At 49.3% G+C, this 21,960-nt stretch overlaps 2 protein-coding genes across 2 annotated transcripts; one reads left to right on the top strand and one right to left on the bottom strand.

The window, feature by feature from the left end:
• The first annotated feature begins 15,359 nt into the window (after positions 1-15,359).
• On the top strand, positions 15,360-17,831 carry SPSB2 (splA/ryanodine receptor domain and SOCS box containing 2). Its single transcript, XM_028120972.2, has 3 exons — positions 15,360-15,457; positions 15,721-16,464; positions 17,411-17,831. The coding sequence occupies exons 2-3, from the start codon at positions 15,801-15,803 to the stop codon at positions 17,536-17,538; spliced, it is 792 nt and encodes a 263-aa protein (XP_027976773.1). The 5' UTR covers positions 15,360-15,457; positions 15,721-15,800; the 3' UTR covers positions 17,539-17,831.
• A 99-nt stretch (positions 17,832-17,930) lies between these two features.
• Positions 17,931-21,501, bottom strand: TPI1 (triosephosphate isomerase 1). Its single transcript, XM_028120971.2, has 7 exons — positions 21,270-21,501; positions 19,931-20,054; positions 19,733-19,817; positions 19,526-19,658; positions 19,160-19,245; positions 18,625-18,712; positions 17,931-18,534 (listed from the first exon to the last, which is right to left on the bottom strand). The coding sequence occupies exons 1-7, from the start codon at positions 21,493-21,495 to the stop codon at positions 18,416-18,418; spliced, it is 861 nt and encodes a 286-aa protein (XP_027976772.1). The 5' UTR covers positions 21,496-21,501; the 3' UTR covers positions 17,931-18,415.
• Positions 21,502-21,960: the final 459 nt, after the last annotated feature.

Below are 21,960 nucleotides of genomic sequence, written 5' to 3'. Positions count from 1 at the left end.
ATGACAGAAGGATTAGGGAAGTATCATTGAGCCTACTTTTATTAAGGACTTACTCTGTGCCAGGCTGTAAGTACTGGGCACTCAAGAACAGTAAAACAGTTCCTATCATCTGGAGCCTCACAATCCACTGACAGGGTTAAGTAAACGAGTAATTCAATATGAGACAGATGTTATAATAATGATACCTGACACTTGCCGAGCGTTTACTGAGTGTCAGGGGATAATTTTATAATACACGTATCTAGATAATATCATACATTCAGGGCAGAGATTCCAAACAGAGGAAGCACCGTTGGTAAGGTCTGGAGGAGAGAGAGCCCAATCAGTACCTGTGCAAAGAAAATAGATAGTTCGGGGCGCCTGAGTGTCTCAGTGGGTTAAGCAGCTGACTCTTGATTTCGACTCAGGTCGTGATCTCAGGGTCGTGGGATCGAGCCCCGTGCAGGGCTCCGCACTCAGTGTGGAGTTTCCTTGTCCCTCTCCCTCTGCTCCTCCCCCTGCTCTCTCTTTCTCAAATAAATAAATAAATAAAATGTAAAAAAAAAAGAAAAAGGAAAGAAAGTAGGTAGTTCTGCTGGATGGAACAGTAGGTGCACTTAGGGGAATGAGGTAGGAGCTGCAAACAGAGCTAATCACACTAAGGAATCTGGACTTTATCCTAAAAACTGGGAGGAACCACTAGAGGTTTTATTTTGTGTTTTGTTGACAAGCACTGAATCTACCCTGTGTAATGATAGCTAGATACTCCATGTCCTCTCTGATGACATCCTTCCCTCTAGAATAGTCTAGATAGAATCTCCTGGAATGATAAAAGTAATATTTAATTAAACTTAAAATGCAATAGAGAAGTGTATATAGAGAAACATACAAGTTCATGAAGTCTCTCAGCATCACTCTTATTTATGAATAAACATATAGATTTTTGGGCACTTGGGTGGCCCAGTCAATTAAGCATCTGCCTTTGGCTCAGGTCATGATCCCATTGAGCCCCACATGGGGCTCCCTGCTCAGTGGGGAGCCTGCTTCTCCCTTTCCTGCTCCCCCTGCTTGTGCTCTCTCCCTCACCCTGTCAAATAAATAAATAAAATAAAATAAATTTTAAAAAGATACAGGTTTTTATTTTTATTTATTTTTTTTTAAAGATTTTATCCATTTATTTGACAGAGAGAGAGCCGCAAGCAGGGGGGAGTGGCAGGTGGAGGGACAGGGAAAAGCACGAAGCCGGATGTGGGGCTCGATCCCAGGACCCTGGGACCACGACCTGAGCTGAAGGCAGACGCTTAACGGACTGAGCCACCCAGGCGCCCCAAGGTATAGACTTTTTAAAAACAAAAATGCTGGGGTGCTTCTCCCTCTCCCATTCCCCCCTGCCTGTGTTCCCCCTCTCGCAGTGTCTCTCTCTATCAAATAAATAAATAAAAATCTAAAATAAAACACACACAAAAAAACAAAAATGCTATCAATCATACACACTGTTCAACAACTGGATTATTTTCATTTAATAATATGTCTTGGACATCTTTTATATCACTAAACATAGACCTACCTCTTTCTTTTTGATAGTTGTCTAGCCTTCCATTATATGGCTATATGGTAATTTTTAACTGTTTCCTATTGATGGATATTAACTTTAAAAAATTGTCAACAGGGGCGCCTGGGTGGCTCAGTTGGTTAAGCGACTGCCTTCGGCTCAGGTCATGATCCTGGAGTCCCGGGATCGAGTCCCGCATCGGGCTCCCTGCTCAGCAGGGAGTCTGCTTCTCCCTCTGACCCTCTGCCCTCTCGTGCTCTCTCTCTCTCTCATTCTCTCTCTCTCAAATAAATAAATAAATAAATCTTTAAAAAAAAAATTGTCAACATTGGGGCACCTGGCTGGCTCAGTCAGTAAAGCATGAGACTCTTGATTGGGGTTGTGAGTTCGAGCCCCACATTGGGTGTAGAGTTTACTTTGAAAAAATCGTTTCAAATCGTTTTTCGTGTTCCTGCAAAGTCATTAATTTTTTAATTGATTTTTAGGAGCTCTTTAGTAAAGATTTGGAGATTAACTGTGGCAAAAACTGCCAGTTGCCTACCTGATATTCAGTCTACCCTTCTTCCTTACTAACAGAACTGTTTTTGAAAATGTGTTATTTGATTTTATTTTTTTTAAAGATTTTATTTACCTCTGCTCCTGGCAACCACTAATTTACTCCCTGTCTCTACAGATTTGCCTATTTTGCACATTTTATATAAATGAAATCATATAACACGTGGCCCTTTGTGACTACCTTCTTTCACCTTAGCATCATATTTTCTTTTTTTTTTTTTAAGATTTTATTTATTTATTTGACAGTGAGAGAGGGAACGCAATCACGGGGGCAGGGAGGAGCAGGAGAGGGAGAAGCAGGCTTCCCGCTGAGCAGGGAGCCTGGTGTGGGGTTCGATGTGGGGTTTGATGTGGGGTTCGACGTGGGGCTTGATCCCAGGACTCTGGGCTCATGACCTGAGCTGAAGGCAGACACTTAACAACTGAGCCACCCAGGTGCCCCGCCTTAGCATCATATTTTCAAGGTTCATCTATATTGTAGCATCTGTCAGTACTTTGTCCCTTTTGGTTGCTGAGCAATGTTCCATTGTATGGTTTATGCCGCATTTTTTTTCATTCATCAGTTGATGGATATTTGGGTTGTTTCCATTTTTTGGCTATTATGAGTAACGCTGCTGTGAACATTCGTGTACAAATTTTTGTGTGGCCATATGTTTTCATTTCTCTTGCTTACATACGCAATTAATATCAATACAAAATAATACTCTTAGTATCAAAATATTGAATTCTGGGGGCACCCGGGTGGCTCAGTCGTTAAGCGTCTGCCTTTGGCTCAGGTCATGATCCCAGGGTCCTGGGATCGAGCCCTGCATTGGGCTCCCTGCTCCATGGGGAGTCTGCTTCTCCCTCTCCCACTCCCCCTGCTTATGTTCCCTCTCTTGCTGTGTCTCTCTCTGTCAAATAAATAAATAAAATCTTTAAAAAAATATATTGAATTCTGTGCCATAATGAAAGGATTTCAAAGGAGGACATGATCCTTTGCCACATAGAGATTTCATTCTAAAAAATTTACAGTATCTGGGCGCCTGGGTGGCTCAGTTGGTTGGGCGACTGCCTTCGGCTCAGGTCATGATCCTGGAGTCCCGGGATCGAGTCCCGGGATCGAGTCCCGCATCAGGCTCCCTGCTTGGCGGGGAGTCTGCTTCTCCCTCTGACCCTCTTCCCTCTCGTGCTCTCTATCTCTCATTCTCTCTCTCTCAAATAAATAAATAAAAATCTTTTAAAAAATAAATAAATAAAAAATTTACAGTATCAACATATTCATTCAGTCAAGTATATATATTGAGCACTTGCTATGTACTAAGCATTTTGCTAAGAGCCTAACGAAATATTATATGCAAATCCTTAGAAGGAAACTATTTTCATTTGAAAAATCTATTACAGGGGCACCTGGCTGGCTCAGTCAGTAGAACATGCGACTCTTGATCTTGGGGTTGTGAATTCGAGCCCCACATTGGGTGTAGAGATTACTTAAAAATAAAATATCTTTAAAAACTGAAAAAATCGATTACAATTACAACCTGACCTCAGACATTTCAATTTAGTTTATTGGCAAATTTTTCCTTACAAGTGAAATTGTGAGGAGTGGAATTGCTGTATCATATGGTAACTTTATATTTAACCTTTTAAGGAACTGCCACACTGTTTTCCAAAGTGGCTGCACCATTTAACATTTCCACCAGCATTGTTTGAGAGTTCTAATTTCGCCACATCCTGGCCAACAGTTGTTATTATCTGTGTTCTTGATTATAGCCATCCTAGCGGATGTGATGTGGTATTTTGTTGCAGTTTTGATTTTCATTTCTCTGATGGCTAAAGATGTTGAGCATTTTTTTATGTGTTTGTTAGCCATTTGTGTATCCTCTTTGGAGAACTGTCTATTCAGACTGTATTTTTTGACTGGGGTTTTCAGTCTTCTCATTATTGAGCTAACGAACAGAACTTTTATATTTCTGGGGGCAGCATTGTGCCCAGCTAAAAAAATTTCTCAGCCTCCATTGCTGATAGGGCAATGACGTATAAGTAAAGTCATTGGGTGAAACTTCTAGAAGGTCCCTTTTTCCTCCTTCCCTTCCTCTTACTGTTCAAAACAGGAATGTGATGGCTGCAGTTCCAGCAACTATGTGGGACCATGAGATGGCCCCGAAAATATAAACCACACGCTAAGATGCTAGAACAAATGTAGAGAGCAGCCTATGACACATAAAATATCATGAAGCTGTTATACCAACCTTGAACTGCCTCTCAAGACTTAATTTTATAAAAGAGAAAATAGGTTAAGCCACTGGGTTTTGGGGATCTATGTTGTAGCCAAATGCAGTTCTTACCTGATTATAACAAATTATCTCACAACTTAGTAGCTTAAAATGACATTCATTATCTCACTTTCTGTGGATCAGGAATCCAAGAGTGGCTTAGCTGGGTTGCATCCAGCTGTTGGAAGGGGCTACAGTTATCTAAAGGCTTGACTGAGGCTGGAAGCTCTGCCTCCAAGAAACCTCACCGCTATGACTGCTAGCAGGATAGTTCCTTGCCATACGGGCTTTTCTGTAGGGCCACCTGAGTGTCTTCACAATATGGCAGCTGGCTTCCCCTAGAGCAAGCGATCCAAGAAAGAGACCAAGAGGGAGCAACTGTGCCTTTTAGAACTTAGTCTCCAAAGTCATGTGCCCCTTCCACTTTATTCTATTCTTTAGGAGCTAGATGTTAAATCCGGCCCACACTCAGATGGAGGGGAATTAGGTTTCACCTTTTGAATGGAGAATTTGTGGGCGTATTTTAAAAGCTTACACAGTGTTTTGTCTTTTTTACATGCTGAAAATCTTTTCCTAATTGTCCTTATACTTGGTTTATAGTGCTGCCTTACAGAAATTTGATATTTGTGTGTACTCTTTACTGTCCATCTCTTCAATAAGGCTTCTGAATTGTGTGTCTGGTTTAGGAAACCCTTTCTCACCCCCAGGTTATGAAAATATTCTCTTGTATATTCTTCTGGCATTTATATTTTTTTAAGATTTTTGTTTAATTATTTGAGAGAGAGAGCTAGCAAGAGAGAGCAGGAGCAGGGGGTGGGGAGAGGGAGAAACAGGGTCCCTGCTGAGCAGGGAGCCCAGTGCAGGGCGGTATTTACATTTTTTGAAGTCTTTAATTCATCTGTAATAATTTTTGTGCAGAGTGTAAGGTAGGGATCTAACATTTTGCCAAAAGGGCAGCCAATTTTCTCAGCATCATTTGTTGATTAATCCCATCTTTCCCTACTGATTTGAAATGCCATCTTTATCATATATCTATGTTAGAGAGAATATATATGTTATATATATATATTGTTTCTGGGCTATACATATTTTCCATTGATAGATATATCATATATATGATATATATCACTATTTCAGCTCACACTATCATAACTAATCTCTATATGTCACATATCCTGCTACATTATTAGTTCTAATAATACAATGGACAGTCTGTCTATTGAATAGAGAGAAGTGGAGGAATTCAATGAATTTTAAGATGGTAAGTTCTTAAAACAGAAAATACAGATTTTTATATATATATACATATATGTATATATAAGAGCTATATGTAGTTTATCATACACCATACACCATATATATATACATGTATACGTATACATATACATATACATGTTTCCCATTTTTCAGATTCAAATTATACTCTAGAGACTAAGTAACCCATATAGTTGTGTGCTACCAAATGTTTAACAACAGGCACTCCAGGGAGAACAAAAAGCCCTCAGTTTTACCATTTGCTGATTTCTCTGGTATAAATACTCCCGCAATGACTGATTTCAAGAGGTAAATAACTTCAAAAGCATAGATGACAGTAAAATTGTTAGGGGCTGAATCTGCCCCCTTCCCATCCATATTTTGAAGCTTTAACTCCCAGTACCTCAGAATGTGACTGTATTTGGAAATAGGCCCTTTAAAGTGATGATTAAGTTAAAATGAGGCCATTAGGGTGGGCCCAAATCCAGTCTGACTGGTGTCAGTTTGAGAAGAGGAAATTTGGACACAAGAGTGCAGTGCACAGAGAAAAAAACTGTGAGGACACAATGAGAAGGCAGTCATCTGCAGGAAAGACCTCTGAAGAAACCAAACCTACTGATACCTTGCTCTTGGACTTCTTGCCTCCAGAACTGTGAGAAAATGAATTTCTCTTGTTAAAATACCCAGTGTTTTGTTATGGCAGTCCTCAGCAAGCTAATATAAAAATATAGTAAAAATAATTAGAAAGTGATGACTTGTATTTTTTATTTCTAAAAATTATAATTTATTTAAGGGTGCCTGGCTGGCTCAGTCGGTAGAGTGTGCGACTCTTGATGTCGGGGTTTTGGATTCGAGCCCTATGTTGGGCCTGGAGATTACTTAAAAAATAAAATCTTAAAAAAAAATAAAATTTATTTAAATTATGTGTAAGCAATTAAAAAAAAATAATGTCTGCCTTTAACAACTGGCTTACAGAATTCATGAAAAATTATCGGCTCTCACAAGCCCGTGCACCCCAGCTTCAGCATATACCCCATTGCTTATTCTGCTGAATTCCAAATTTCTATTTTCAACCAAGAACTCTTTCTCAGTGCCAGGCTCATATAGCTAACCTCCTACTTCTCCATTTATGTGACTCACAGACATCGCAAACTTAACATATCCAAAAACAAGTCCTGTATCTTTTCCCCTAACTCTGCTTTTCTTCAGTGCTCCTTGTATCACCATTCGGATGTTCAAACCAGAAACCTTGGGGGTCATCCTTGTCATTTTTTTCTCCCTCAATGACACTTTTCCCCAGTGGCCTCCCAGTGAGGAGTGTGACCCATCCACTTCTCTCCATCTCTTATGACACCTCTCTGACTTTCACTATTGGACCCGAGCCACACTTGGACCAGATAGCCCTCTTTTCAAGTCTTCCCACCATGAAGCCCCTTCCTTCTTCGCGGGAATCTCACTCTTCTGTGTGGAAGCCCTGCTCATCATCTCGGCCTCAGTTAAATGTGACTTCAGGAACGGCCTTTCCTGATCTGGAATTTGAATTAGGATCCCCTCTTACAGTTCCCTGCCTTTCTCTGATAGCAGTAAACAGTCTGTCTTTATATAAGAATTTGTGGATCCTCGGGTTTGCTCCCTCCTAGATGTTATCAAGGACTCTTATGTGGGCTTCTTCTAGCTCCGACAGACCTTGAGTCTCACGCTGCTTCCTACAGCCTGGCACAGTGCATGCCACATAGTAAGTGTTTAACAAAAACTGAATGAACTTTAGATGTGCTTTTAAAAAGTAATCAGGGACACACTCCCCTCGGTTTGGATGTGCCCATCTAGATAGAACGTCCTTCCCTCCTCCCTGCACTTTGAGAATCACTAAGGAGGAAGGAACCGAGGACAAGCCAGGGAGATAACCTCATTAGGATTCACTAGAAGGAGTGGAGGCCGTGAAGGATATAAAGGTGGACAGAAAAACTGGAAAAACTCGAGTCCACATTTTTAAAAATTAGCAAGGATAAACAAAAGCGTATTAGATTTGGCAAGACATTTGATGACTAATATAGGTGAGGTTTGCAGAGCTAAAGAGGTTGTGGTTATTATAATAGGTGTGTGCGCTCTTTTGTACTAGTTCCTAACATAACAGGGGTGTCTCCTACTTCCGGCCTCCCTCCTCCATGGCGAACGAAAAGATTCTCTTCCTGTAGAGGGTCCCTGGACCTCTACCCTGGTAGCGGAAAAAAAGAATTGGGGAAGCAAGGAAAACTTTTTGAGGCACGGGCGAAGGGGGCCCTTTCTTTACATGTAAGGAAACTGGGGATGTAAGCCTGGATTCGGAAATTGGCAGAAGCACTAGTCTCTTCCACTCCCCTCTGGAGCCCTGGACCAGAACCGCCCCTTGGCAGCCGGGTTAAGAGGCCCTCGCCTCCAAGCACGGCTTTCAGCTTCGGGCCCTCGCTTCCGCCCTGGGGCCTTTGTTCCGGCGCAGAACGTTCCAGATGCGCCGGAAGGCGGTTGGCGGGGGCGGGAGCTGCCGTGCAGGGGTGGGCCGTAGCTTGAGGGCTCCTGCCTCGGAGGTGGCCAGCGGGTGTGACCGGCGGCGAGCAGCCCCCGGCCACGGGTGCGGCCGCTGGGGGGCGCGCGAGGCCTGGCTCAGGCCGCCGGGCTCCGCCTACCACCCCCGCGCGCGCCGCTCACGTGACCGTGCACGTGACCGCGGCGTGGCCTGGATTCGCGTCCCCGCCCGCCGCCGGCTCTGCCAGGGTTACGAAACGAGCCCCTGGGGCGGCTACGCGGGGCGGGGCGTGTCGCCCAGGCGGGCCGAGTTTCCGCGGTCGCCATTTCGTCGCCGCCCTCGCGTTTCGCGAGTGGCTTCTCATTTTTTTAAAAAAGATTTTATGTATTTATTTGACAGAGAGAGACACAGCGAGAGAGGGAACACAAGCAGGGGGAGCGGGAGAGGGAGAAGCAGGCTTCCCGCCGAGCAGGGAGCCTGACGTGGGGCTCGCTCCAGAGACCCTGGGATCATGACCTGAGCCGAAGGCAGACGCTTAACGACCGAGCCACCCAGGCGCCCCTGGCTTCTCGTTTTTAAGTCCTGATGCTGCCCTTTACCAGCTCTGTAGTCTTGGGCGGCCGTGGTTTATGAATCTGTAAAAATTGGGATATCTTGGTCGGGAGCACTTAATGAGAACAGTGGGAGTTTGGTCGTAGATGCACTGCACTTAACGTGAACTTGTTAAATAGGGCAGAAGGTTGCCAGCCACCATTCCGTGCAGAGTGTCAGATGGGAGGCTAGAGCATGTCCTCTTTGGCTCTAGTTCTGGGCCTCCCAGTGCCTTGTATCTTACGAGGCTGACTGAGATTCTAATATTGTGTTTTTAAAACTAGTTTCTAGCGTTTCCAGATGCCTCGTTTGTAACACGACCCATGTGAAGGCAAGCCACCCATTTTACCAAGGGGGTGGTAGGTACGCCTCCAACGTGGCACATAAATAGGACCTCAAGAAATCCACAGGTGCAGGGCACCTGGGTGGCTCAGTCGGTTAAGCGTCTCCCAAGATCCTGGGATCGAGCCCCACGTGGGACTTCCTGCTCAGTGGGGAGCCTGCTTTTCTCTCCCTCTGCTGCTTCCCTTGCTTGTGCTCGCTCGCTCTCTCTCGCGCGCGCCCTGTCAAATAAATTAAAATCTTTAAAAAGAAAAAAAAAATCCACAGGTGCAGTCAAGATTTCAAAAAACTTGGGAAGCCGGGTCATCAATTTCTCCCAAAAACTGCTATAGTGGCAGCAAAGTACATGTCATAAACCTTCAATGAAGACTGGAAGAGCACTAAACTTATTCCTGGAAGAGAGGAACCAGGTATGTGAGCCTAACAATGGCAGTACGTGGCGGAAAAAGAAAAACTCTAGGTCTCAAGTCAGAGTTCAAGCCTCCTGCTAGAGAAGACAGCTTCAGATGGAAGGATTTCAAAACCAGCCAAGGATGGCATAACATTTAGAAACCACTTCAGCTTTTAAAATGTGTGAACCATTGGTGCGGCTGTATCTGTGGAGAACAGGGAGTTAAACCCACCCAGAGCTACTAAAAACAATTATTGGCCAAATGGCTATTTTCTAGAATATGATGAGGCTGGTATCTGGAGGGGGGAGGGGAATGCCGAACTGCTTTTATGTTTCCAAACTAGAAACACAAGACCCTGGATTGAAAACAATTGATGAGCTTGTTGATCACTTCTCTCCTCCTCTTCCATGGTGGCAGTGTAGCTCTGTATTTAATAAAGCCAGACGAGTTCTACAGGGATACAAATGTCAGTGCCCCAAAAAACAAAAACAAAAAAATCTGCTTTTACTGCAGCAATTAAATGCAAAGTGCTAGGTGAATACAGCACTTTCCACGATTGGGATTTACAGTTCTACATTCTAGAAGGCAAGTAGGACCTCATAGAGAAAGGCCTTGGCTTTAGTGTGGATCACAGACTGCAGTATCATCTGAAGTACCATACTCTTTAGGAATGTGCTCCTAAAGACATCCAAGGCTACCGCTTCCCAACATCACCCCTGTCCTTCACTTTACTGACCTAAGCAGGATTTGCTGTTTCAAAGCCACATACACGAGGTTGAGTGAGATTCCTCCCTGACTCCCAGAGCCATGAGTGCTGACCCTAATCTAAATGTGGTAATGAGTTGGAAGAGTTGGACATTGTTCAATATTGCCAGTTACATCACTTATAGTAAATAGTTATGGCAACAGTCAAGCTTAAAACAGTCCATGCATATTGAGAAGAATGTGTTTAGAATTTTAAGGGTTTTCTGTTAACAAAGAAGTGAAACACATTGTTCAAGTGGCCTAGCAATGGATCGTGTTGGCTTTGTGGAAGAAATTGAAGAACTTCTTGAAAGCCACAGAGAAACACTAATAAAAAGGATGAGGAAATGATAAAATCATCCCAGAATACAAAGATGTGAGAAACAGGAAGGGAAGACCAGATCACATCTTCATAAATATGTTAACATTTCTGCAAAAATGCTGAAATACCTGATTTAATTCCTTTTTTTTTTTTTTTTAAGTAGGCTCCACACCCAACATGGAGCTGGGGCTTGAACTCACAACCCTGAGATCAAGACGTGAGCTGAGGGGCACCTGGGTTTCAGTTGGTTAAACGTCTGTCTTCAGCTCAGGTCATGATCTCAGGATCCTGGGATCGAGCCCCACGTTGGGCTCTCTGCTCAGCGGGGAGTCTGCTTATCCCTCTGTACTCTCCCCTCCTCAAATAAATAAATTTTTAAAAAATCTTAAAAAAAAAAAAAAAAAGACCTGAGCTGAAATCAAGAGTCGGATGCTTAACTGACCGAGCCACCCAGGCACCCCTGAGTGACTTAATTTGTGAATACAATCTCTCCGTGGAGAGAAACCAGAAAATTAAATGTGGTTCACACTGTATCTTTATAACTCAGCAATTCTCCATATAAGTATGCACCCAACAAAAATGCATGCCTAGGTCCGCTAAAAGACTTGTATAATACTGTATGTACATAGTAGCTTTCTCTATAACAGCTGACAACCGAAAACAACTCAAATGGCCATCAACGGTAGAATAAATTGTGGTATGTCAATAAAACAGAGTAATGTAAAACAATGAAAATAATGAGCTACCATTTCATGCAACAAGATAGATGACTCACAGTCCTAATGCTGAGAAAAATAAGTCAGGCACAAAAGAATATATGCTGTATGGTGTCCTATGAAATTGAACAGGCAAAGCTAATCTATACTGACAGAGGTCAAATAGGAGTTCCCTTTAAGGATGTAGTGTCAGGAAAAGGGCAAGGAGGAGGAGCCTCTGGGATGCCAGAAACGTTCTGGATCTTTTTGGTGACGATCACACAGCATATGTAAAAATTCATTGAACAATTTAAGTTGAATTTACTTTATAGTGGCTACATTTCAAATAAAAATAAGATAAAACTACTTGTAGCATTATGTAACATTTGAGCAAGTATCAACAAATGTTTGAGCAGTTCAAGATTTAGTGGTAACAATTGGTGAATATCATGTTTTAAACAACCAGCAGCTGGGCAGGTGCACTTCTCAACCTTGAACTAGATTTTGCCATGGCTGAGGCTTGCTCTTTGTCCCCTAAGCCTTCATCCACTCAGTTATCATACAGCTCCTGCACTAATATTCATCATAGGCCACTATCTACAGTCATGATGTGATTTTTGTTGTCACACTGGCAAGAATATCCAGGTTGGGGGGCGCCTGGGTGGCTCAGTTGGTTAAGCAACTGCCTTCAGCTCGGGTCATGATCCTGGAGTCCTGGGATCGAGTCCCAGGATCGAGTCCCGCATCGGGCTCCCTGCTCGGCAGGGAGTCTGCTTCTCCCTCTGAACCTCCTCCCTCTCATGCTCTCTCTCTAATAAATAAATAAATAAATAAATAAATAAATAAATAAATAAAAAGAATATCCCGGGTGGATGACAGGTTTTAAGGCTCACATCTTTCTTTTTGTTATGTTTTCTTCTTTGTCTTCAATTAAAATTATGAAATTTTATTCACACATCATTGAATGATACTGCCGCATATTGTAATTTACACAAAACGTATGCTGTATCTAAGAGATAGGGTCAGTAAGGGATTTTCAAGGGTAATTTTGACTATGAGCATGGTTGTCACCTTATCTCTCCCAACTCTCTATTGTCCCAAAATGTAAAGCTTGTAGCATAGTGTCTGACATACAGAAACTGCCAGTTCAGCCCCTTCAGCCTAGACTCCCACCGCCCACAACCCACATGTGCTCTCCCACAAAAGTTGCCAATGACCAAAAAAATCTTGTTAAGCAGTCAAACTTGTATTTTCTGCTCACTGTGTCCTCCTTAACTGTCTTCTCATTCTACACGCTGTCTCTGGGGCCCCCCTCTGATTCTCATAGTTCAGCTTCTGACTAAAGAATATCACACTTCCCAAATTTATATCTCCAGCCCAGGCCTCTTACTACCCCTCCAGACCTGCAATTTTCATGTGTGTTCTCGATGGTTTCATCGGGTTGTTGCTCAGGCACCTCAAAAACATGTCCTAAAGTGAACTCACCATCCCTCCCCCACTCCCCTGCCCCTTTCCAGTGGCTTGTCTTTCTGTCACCTCCATCGTCATTAACAGTAGCACCTTCCAACTGTCTTCCAGGCTAAACCTCCTTTTCTGTCACCTCAGCCTCTAATCAGTCACCATATCTTGCAGTTTCATCAGTATTTCTTGAATTTTTTTCTTCCTTATTTCAGGCTCTTGACACTGGTCACTCGGGCTGCTGTAATAAGTCTCTCTTTGCTTCTAGTCCTATTTCCCTTGAAACCTCCTTGATGTTGTTGTGCCAGGATGGTATTTCCAATTTTTTTTTTTTAAGTAATCTCTACACCCAACGTGGATCTCTAACTCATGATTCCCAGATCAAGTGTCGCATGCTCTACCGACTGAGCCAGCCAGGTACCCCCAGGGTGGTTTTTCTAAAATGAGTATCTGACCATGTTTCTCTCCTGTTTCCTTCGTATGTGTCTCCCCATTACTGGCCTGTCCTGCAGAAGAACATGTCTTCCTTAACTTGGCCAACAAGGCCACTGTCATCTAGGGCTCACTTCTCTGGGCTTGTCTCTCATGCTTCCTTTCTAGCTGCAGGAACCCTGAAGTCTTCAAACTTCCCCAAACCCATCTCCTGCTTCTGCCTTTTTTCATGCTGACTCCACCATCTGGAATGTTTTCTTCATGTAGCAATCCTAACCCAACCCCCATCCTGCAGAACTACCTCACAGGCCAATTCCTAGTCATTCTTTAAGATTCAGCCCAGTGTTACCTCCTCCAGGACACCTGCCTAACTGCTCGATCCCTGGTTAGGAGTCCCATCCTTTTGACTTCCAGAAGACTTTCTTTATCTCTCCATAATTTCATCTACTACATGATAAACTGTTTTATAAATGTCCTCGTAACCTCCTTGGGGATTCACTGTTGTATCTTCGGTGGTTAGCACAAATGATTAAATTTGAACCCAAAACTGCTCTGAGTTCACGTGTATATAACCTCATTGAATCCTCACTATATCCTATGCAGTAGATACCAACAGTATCTCCATTTTAAAGAGGAAGAAACCGGTATTGGGGAAGTTAAAGTAATTTGCTCAAGGTCACACGCATAGTGGCCTTCAGGTATTCACACCAGTTAGCCTGGCTCCACATTTGACATCCTTCATCACTATATTACATTGCCTTTCTATAGAATGGACACCTAGTGGGCACCTGGGTGGCTCAGTTGGTTAAGCGACTGCCTTCGGCTCAGGTCATGATCCTGGAGTCCCGGGATCGAGTCCCGCATCGGGCTCCCTGCTCGGCGGGGAGTCTGCTTCTCCCTCTGACCCTCTTCCCTCTCGTGCTATCTCTCTCTCTCTCATTTTCGCTTTCTCAAGTAAATGAATAAAATCTTAAAAAAAAGAATGGACACCTAGTAAATGTTAACAGTAATAGTTATTTTTTTAAAGATTTTATTTATTTATTTGAGAGAGCGAGAATGAGAGAGAGAGAGCACATGAGAGGGGGCAGCGTCAGAGGGAGAAGCAGACTCAGCAGGGAGCCCGATGTAGGACTTGATCCCGGGACTCCAGGATCATGACCTGAGCCGAAGGCAGTCGCTTAACCGACTGAGCCACCCAGGCACCCATAGTTATGCTTAGTGATTGTATAATAGGTACCAGACTCTATGCTAAGTGCTTTACCTAGATTATTTCAATTCCACAACAATCCTATGAGGGAAGTACCATCATTATTCCCATTTTACATAAGAGAAAATGGGTTTGGGGCTCCTGAGTGGCTCAGTGGGTTGAGCATCTGACTCTTGATTTTGGCTTAAGTCATCATCTCAGAGTCCCTAGGATGGAGCCCCCAGTCCGGGGACGGTGTCGGTGCTCAGCAGGGAGTCTGCTTAAGGTTCTCTCCCTCACCCTCTGCCCCTCTCCCCGTCTCTCTCTAAAATAAATAAATAACTCGTAAAAAAAAAAAGAGAGAAAGCAGGTTTAGAGAAGTTTGTCGAACCCTCCCCCAAGGTCATAGAGCTTAACTCACAACCAGAGTCTTAACCACTGTACTCTACCATATGAGACCAACGGCTCAGGAATGGACTGACATCCAGGATGAAGACTAGCACAGCATGGAGCCTCAGGACATCTACCTCTGAAAACAGAGTTCAGAACCTCAGGCATACAACAGACCGACTCGCAAGTGGGGCAGAAAGAGACCAGTCCAGAAACAGTCACCCAGAATCAAAGGGACATAGAGATAGATTTCAGCACAGTGGAAGCCCCTCCTTGACCCCATGCCCTTCGTCTAGGAGCTCACGGGTGGGTTGCCCAAGCGGCTCAAAGGTCTTGACGATGGAGAACACACTTCCTGGGATCCCAAAGAGGTGATACTATCAAAGAGTTCATTCTGAGACTCAACAGCCCGGTGCAGACTCCGTGGCGGTCAAGAAGGGTTAACCAGCCGGGAGGGCCTCCCTGGCGGGGCTGGGGCCTCGGGGCGGGGGCCACAGGTTAACCGTCCCGGAATGGGGTCTAGGGGGGCCGGTCTTCGGGGCGGGGCGTGCCCTCCACAGCAGCGATCCGACTGGGGTGTTAACCGCCCGCGAGGAGCCCCAGGGGCGGTGGCCACGGGCCGGGGCGCGACCTGGGGCGGCGACGAGAGGGTTAACCGCCCCGGTGGGCCCCCGTTGGGGCGGGGCGAGACCGGGGGAGGTGCTGGAGGCGGAAGCTGCCGGCAGTCTGCGCCCAGCGCTGCTCGGCTACCTTCGGCTGAGCTCCTGCTGAGGGCCGGTGACCTCCGGGTCTGGGAAGCCAAGCGAGGTTCGGGAGCGGTGACGGGGCACGGGGTGGGGAAAGGGGATGGCCCTGGAGATGTCCAAAGGGGGCGAACTCGTGAGAGTCTCGGGAGACCGGGACAGATGGTTGAGGGCAAGGTGATGGGCCTAAGAGCTTTCGGGGAGCCAAGAGGGAGGGGAGGGGAGAAGTGGTGGGCAAACATGCGTGAAAGGATGGGGGCGCCTGGGCGAGGAGCCCCCGCCAGGATCCCGCACTTGAAACCCTCTTTTCTCCCAACTCCTCTCTAGGTCAATCCCGAGGCGGAGCTCAACTTTGAGAAGAGAGGCGCCCCAGCAAGACTCGGGGATTCCTCCGGCTCCTCACCTCCATGGGCCAGACGGCCCTGGCAGGGGGCAGCAGCAGCACCCCCACCCCACAGACCCTGTACCCTGACCTCTCTTGTCCCGAGGGCTTGGAGGAGCTACTGTCTGCTCCCCGTCCTGATGTGGGAGCCCAACAGCGGCACGGCTGGAACCCCAAGGACTGCTCAGAGAACATCGAGGTCAAGGAAGGGGGGTTATGCTTTGAGCGGCGGCCCGTGGCCCAGAGCACTGACGGGGCCCGGGGTAAGAAAGGCTACTCGAGGGGCCTGCACGCCTGGGAGATCAGCTGGCCCCGGGAACAGAGGGGTACCCACGCCGTGGTGGGCGTGGCCACGGCCCTCGCCCCGCTGCAGGCTGACCACTATGCGGCGCTGCTGGGCAGCAACAGCGAGTCGTGGGGCTGGGACATTGGGCGGGGGAAGCTGTATCATCAGAGCAAGGGGCCCGGGGCCCCCCAGTATCCAGCCAGACCTCATGGTGAGCAGCTGGAGGTGCCGGAGAGGCTGCTGGTGGTTCTGGACATGGAGGAGGGAACTCTGGGCTACGCTATTGGGGGCACCTACCTGGGGCCTGCCTTCCGCGGACTGAAGGGCAGGACCCTGTATCCGGCAGTAAGCGCTGTCTGGGGCCAGTGCCAGGTCCGCATCAGCTACCTGGGCGGAAGGAGAGGTGAGCCGTGGGGCAGGTGTGGGGAGAGTGTTCTGTTACTGGTGGCTGTGGTTTGGGATGGAAGCTCGCTCGACACCTTGTAAGAGCAGAGGGAATGGGCCTTCAGCTCACCTGCCTCCTACTTCTATTCAGTGCGGGGGAACGGCGAAAGGGCTTCACAGCTGTTACTTAACTATCTTCCCAGCAGCAGTAGCGATGAAAGTGAGGCTCGGAAAAGCCATTTGCTACTTAGAGGGAGGCACTCCAGGGATGAGGGCTTTTACAGCCGGTATCAGCTCCTGGAGCAAGAGGTGCACAGGGTTAAACGGGTACTGGGCAAGGTGTAGGCAGAGGATGGGCAGTGCCAAGCACCCAGGGTGTGGACCAGATCCCCTGGGCTCTGACCTGCCTGTGCTACTTCCGTCCTCAGACCCCAGGAAGGGGCCTTTGAAGCCCTGGGCATCTGGAAGGAGAGCAGGCAAGGAGGCAGGGCCTTCGGGTGGGGCCTCCTCTAAAAAGGATGGGGCCAGGGCTTGGGACTGATGGAACTTCACTGCGCCCTGCAGTTGCAGTCTTCAGCAGAGGGTGGATACCTCTCCTCCCCTCCGTGGTGAGCTATTCTAGAGTGAAGGAGCACCATCATTCCTTTCACCTCATCAGCCCCCAGCTCCAAGGCTCTGTGGAATCAAAGCCTGGACTAGCTTCACCACAGTCCAAGCTTCCTTGGCCTGTTGCTTAGTGGGGAGCCTTAGCTAGAGCTTCACCCCCAGCGGACTGGGGATGTGTGAAATCTGTGCTGCCTCCCACTGCAAGAACAGGTGCAGAACTTCAGGGTGCCTTAGATCTCCCTCTCAACCAAGACTCAGAGCAGGAAAGCAGAAGGGAACTTGGGCAGGACCCTGTGGTTTGAGGAGGTCTGACTGGTGGCTGCATCCCAACTCATCTTCCCCTCCCTTCTCTCCCCCAGCGGAGCCACACTCCCTTCTGCACCTGAGCCGCCTGTGTGTGCGCCACGCCCTGGGGGATACCCGGCTTGGCCAGGTATCTGCTCTTCCCTTGCCCCCTGCCATGAAGCGCTACCTGCTCTACCAGTGAGTCCTGTGAACACAGATTGCGCTGGGGCCTCAAGGCTGCCCCTCCCCTGGGGGGCGGGGAGGAGGCACTGCTGGCCTAGACCAGCTGCTTAAAGCCAGTGAGGCAAGGGGGAGGTGAGGCTGGGCCCCTACCCCAACCCAGGCTCTGAGGATCCAAGAGCCCCAGAGCCACCCAGAGCCGGGGGCGGGGGGGGGGGGGAAGGACAGAAGGGAGCCACTGTTCGAGACTATGGCCGCCTGGTACGCAAGACATTTTTTCAAGTAAAAACAGTAAGAGATGTGCTGTTGTAGAAACCTGTTTGTGGTGTTTCTCTGTGCAAGTGTCCTGGGGCTGCCTCAAAAAGGAAAAAGAGGGTATAGGCAAGTACAGTGAAGAAGGACACGCCACAAGGCTCAGTGCCAGGTGTTTATTTCCCCCCGCACGCGGGATTGCTCACACACACAACACACATGGGCATTGGCACCATGGGAGAGAGAGAGCAGCCCCTCTGGCCTCTGAGGGGAGGACAGGGCTTTCTCTCAGCCCCCGGCCTCAGGGAGTGAGATGGGAGAGGAGGATGGCTTCTCTCTCCTGCCCTCACTGGGGACGCTGAGGGGGCCCACGAGCAAATTCCACCCCTTCTGCCTCTCAGCCACGGAGAAGCCACCTCGGTGACGTTTCGTTCCGACCATTACAGTTCTGTGGAGAAGGGATGGGCCTGGTCCCAGCCATTACGGGGCAAGGTGTAAACAGTGAGGAAGACGTATACTCTGGCCACAAAGGGGGCAGGTGACACCATCAGAAGCATGTGCGGGGTGGGGGGTGGGGGGGAGCACAGTTACTGAGCTCCTGAGCTACCTAGTCCCTGGCTTAGGAAGAAAAGGAGAGATGGACGGGCTTATTGTTTGGCATTGATGATATCCACAAACTCGGGCTTGAGAGAGGCCCCGCCCACAAGGAAGCCATCCACATCAGGCTGGCTTGCCAGCTCTTTGCAGGTTGCTCCAGTCACAGAACCTGGTAAGGGAGAAGACAGAAGAAATCGGCAGGGATGGTACAGGAGGGCCGAGTCCACCCCTATCTCAGGCGGGAGCCAAACCCACTTACCTCCATAAATGATACGGGTGCTCTGAGCCACCGCGTCAGAGACGTTGGATTTAAGCCATCCCCGGAGCTTTTCGTGTACTTCCTGGGCCTAGAACAAGAAGCCAGATGAAGTAAGCCTTTTCCTGCCTCTCTCACTCAAAGGCTAAAAGACGCTAGGCCCCAGTGAAGAGAGGCAGTGTGGTTTTGGGGCAAGAACCCTGAGATCTGAGTCAGAATACCATAGCCCCAGTCCCATCCAGACCCTGGAATGGATGTCCTTGGACAAGTCACTCTCCTTCTCTGGGACTGGGGGTTCTGGTCTATATTATTATTATTTTTAGATATTTTATTTTTTATTTTAAAGTAATCTCTACACCCAACATGGGGCTCGGACTCCCGACCCCAAGATCAAGAGTCACATGCTCTACCTACTGAGCCAGACAGGTGCCTTGGGGGCTCCTGTCTTTAAAATTAGGGGTTGGGTCAGATGATCTCTGTTGCAGTCCAGTCCTACCGAGGCAGGTAGGGGAGAGGCAGAGCTCCTGGGCTCAGTTACCTGTTGGGGTGTTGCAGTCTTGCCGGTCCCAATGGCCCATACAGGCTCATAGGCCAGGACAACCTTGCTCCAGTCCTTCACGTTATCTGTGGGACAGATCACAGAAGAAGGGTGAACAGGAAGGAGCTCTCCAGCCCGTTGCCCAGGGAATGAAGAATGATGGTGGCCTGATGCCCCCTGGTGGCTGTGGGAGGAACTCCAAGCGGCATCTATAGCATCTGGGCAGGAACAGAAGTGATATGAAGGATGCAAGGGTCCTCCCCTTCCCCTTCCTTTCCTGTATCAGCACAGGATGGGGCATCTGACCCCACCCTCTGTGCCCCCGTAGCCCTGGCCAGGCTCAAAGGTCCCCTTCTCCAGAGTTACCTGCGATGACCTTGGTTTGCTCGAAAACAACCTTCTCAGTGATGCCAGCTTCCCTCTCATCTAGCTTCTCCCCAATGCAGGCGATTACTCCAAGCCCCTCTGCCAGGGCATGGGCCACTTTCTGTCCAATCAGCTGTGGAGGAACAGATTTGGTGAGCCACCCCTCTTGGAGTAAGGCAGCATTTACCTCCCCTCCTGGTTACTAACCTCATCTGACTCTCCAAAGACATGCCTTCTTTCCGAGTGCCCCAGGACTACCCATGTGGCTCCACAGTCTTTGATCATGCCAGGGCTAAAGGAAGAGAGAAAGCCAGGCTTCAGCAGAGAGCCCACCCTGTGGCTTTCCCTTCAATGAGGGAAGTGAGGGCAGAGTCCCCAGGCGCGCCCCTCCTGCCTGCATCTCACCTGATCTCCCCAGTAAAGGCCCCATTCGTCACTTTGTAGCAGTTCTGAGCGGCCACAGCAATCTTGGCATCCAGCTTCTGCCGGGCAAAGTCGATGTAGGCGGTAGGGGGTGCACAAACCACTTCTGGAGAGGAGACGTGATGGCACAAGGGCATGGGGTCACAAGGAAGCCATTCTCCAGACTCCCTCCAGTGTTCTGGGGTCCCCTCACCTTCACCTGATTTCTCAGTTCTGCCTTCCACCCCTTTTCACTCCAGCAAGATCATCTTTGTCCACTTCCCAGCCCAGGCTGGGCCTGTACCCAACTCCTTGAGCCTTCCAGGTGTCCCTGGGAGGCCATGGCCCTCGCCCTGCCCTCTGCTCTTTAACAGCTGTGGTTCTGATTTCCCCAGGCTATTCTGGGCCTGGGCACCTCCTAGACTCAGCATTCTCTTGGAGCCAACACCTCCCTTCTAAAATAGCCCATTCCTACCACCCCCAGGCAAGGATTTTTAGCAAAAGCAGAAAGAGCCAACTCCTGGGGTTTGTATTGGGGTCTCTGGGGGAATAAACCAGGGCCTCTTTGGATCAGGCCGGTGTTTCTGTGATTTAGGTGGGTGGGAGGATTAAGGGCCGAGGACAGGACTCTTTGCCTGTGGGTGGCAGGGAGCTGACTAGCTCAAGGAGGCCTTGCGCTTTCCCGTTTCCAGCCTGCAGAAGGCTGTAGGATCGCTCCTCACTCCCCAATAGACCATCTTGTTTGACACCTGCTCAGCCCCTTCGTCGGAAGGCAGGCGCCATCTGGGCCGGTGAGGGTGAAGGATAGAGCCGGGGAGCTCAGGAGGCCACTGCCGCCGGGCTCGGGGAGTCGGCCCGCCCAGCGAGGCGCGGGGAGGAGTCGCGGGCTACGTGCGGCAGCGCACGGAGCAGACGGCCGAGGGGGCAGGTGGCTGGATCCCCGCACGCAGGATCAGCCTCCTCCCCCACACGCCGGGGCTGTCGCCAGCCTCCAGTGATCGTCCGCAGGGGCTCCGCTCCCATGCCCGGCTCCTGTCGGGTGCGGCCCCGGTCCATGCCCCGGGGCCATCTTCGCCCACGGTGACCGAAGAAATCCTCTCCCGCCTCACGGTCGGAGAGCACCATTACATGCGGCCCCGCCTTCCCCCCCACCTCGACACACCCCCGGTATTGCGGCTGCGAGGCCCCGGCGCGGCGGGGTCAAAGTCCCGAACCCCAGCAGCCCTCGTGCCCAGCCCTGCATCCAGGTCCGCGCGGACACCCGCTCGGGAGAGGGCGCCGCCACGCCCGACCTCCCCCCACCCCCGGCCGCGGCCCCGGCCCCGGCCCCGCGAGGGCTTACCGGTGTCCGCCGGCACCTTGGCCGCGTTCAGAGTGGTGATGAGTTCCCCCAGGTTCTTCTTCCGCCCGTTCATCTTCCAGTTCCCCCCGACGAAGAACTTCCTGGAGGGCGCCATGGCGTTGGAGCCGACACACTGAAGGTCAGATGCACCGCGCAGCCGCTTCCACTGGCCGCTTATGTAGAGCGCCGTGAGGCGGAACTCCGCCTCCTCCCCGCCCTCGGCCATGGTTAGCCCGGCCCCGCGCCTGGAAGCGCCGCCCGCCGCCCGCCGCCCGCCGCCCGCCGCCCGCCGCCCGCCGCCCGCCGCCCGCCGCCCGCCGCCCGCCGCCCGCCGCCCGCCGCCCGCCGCCCGCCGCCCGCCGCCCGCCGCCCGCCGCCCGCCGCCGCAATGCTCTGACGTGACCCCCCCGATTGTAGCAACGTTCCAGGGGCGTCCGGGGGCTCAGGCGCTTCGGCCCCATTGCCTGGCTTTTGGGAGGGGGCGAGAACCCGCACTCAGGGGAGCCCCACTTCACGACCACAGCCCCCCAGAGGGCCAGGGGTGCTTCCAAGGGGAGCTTGGGCTCCGATTGCTTGGCCTGAGATGGCACTGCTGGCCGGGGCCGAGGGAGCTCTGAGGGGGCATCCATCTCCAACTGAGAAAAGGACCTCCCTTCCCCCCGTCGGAGTAGCTGCATCCCCGATCGCTGGG

Source organism: Eumetopias jubatus, unplaced genomic scaffold (genome assembly GCF_037043125.1).
Source record: "Eumetopias jubatus isolate StellerSeaLion01/CBP00866 unplaced genomic scaffold, mEumJub1_p1.0 scaffold_8, whole genome shotgun sequence".
Taxonomy (NCBI): Eukaryota; Metazoa; Chordata; class Mammalia; order Carnivora; family Otariidae; genus Eumetopias; species Eumetopias jubatus.
Note: the sequence above shows the minus strand (reverse complement) of the source record. Positions and strands in the feature narration are given on the sequence as shown.

Excerpts from the sequence above, each read along its gene's own strand:
- SPSB2 (XM_028120972.2), top strand. The coding sequence starts at position 15,801 with ATGGGCCAGACGGCCCTGGCAGGGGGCAGCAGCAGCACCCCCACCCCA. Across the intron at positions 16,465-17,410 it reads CTACCTGGGCGGAAGGAGAG|CGGAGCCACACTCCCTTCTG; the intron begins GTGAGCCGTGGG and ends TCTCTCCCCCAG.
- TPI1 (XM_028120971.2), bottom strand. The coding sequence starts at position 21,495 with ATGGCCGAGGGCGGGGAGGAGGCGGAGTTCCGCCTCACGGCGCTCTAC. Across the intron at positions 20,055-21,269 it reads CAAGGTGCCGGCGGACACCG|AAGTGGTTTGTGCACCCCCT; the intron begins GTAAGCCCTCGC and ends TCTCCTCTCCAG. Across the intron at positions 18,713-19,159 it reads AGACTGCAACACCCCAACAG|GCCCAGGAAGTACACGAAAA; the intron begins GTAACTGAGCCC and ends TTCTTGTTCTAG.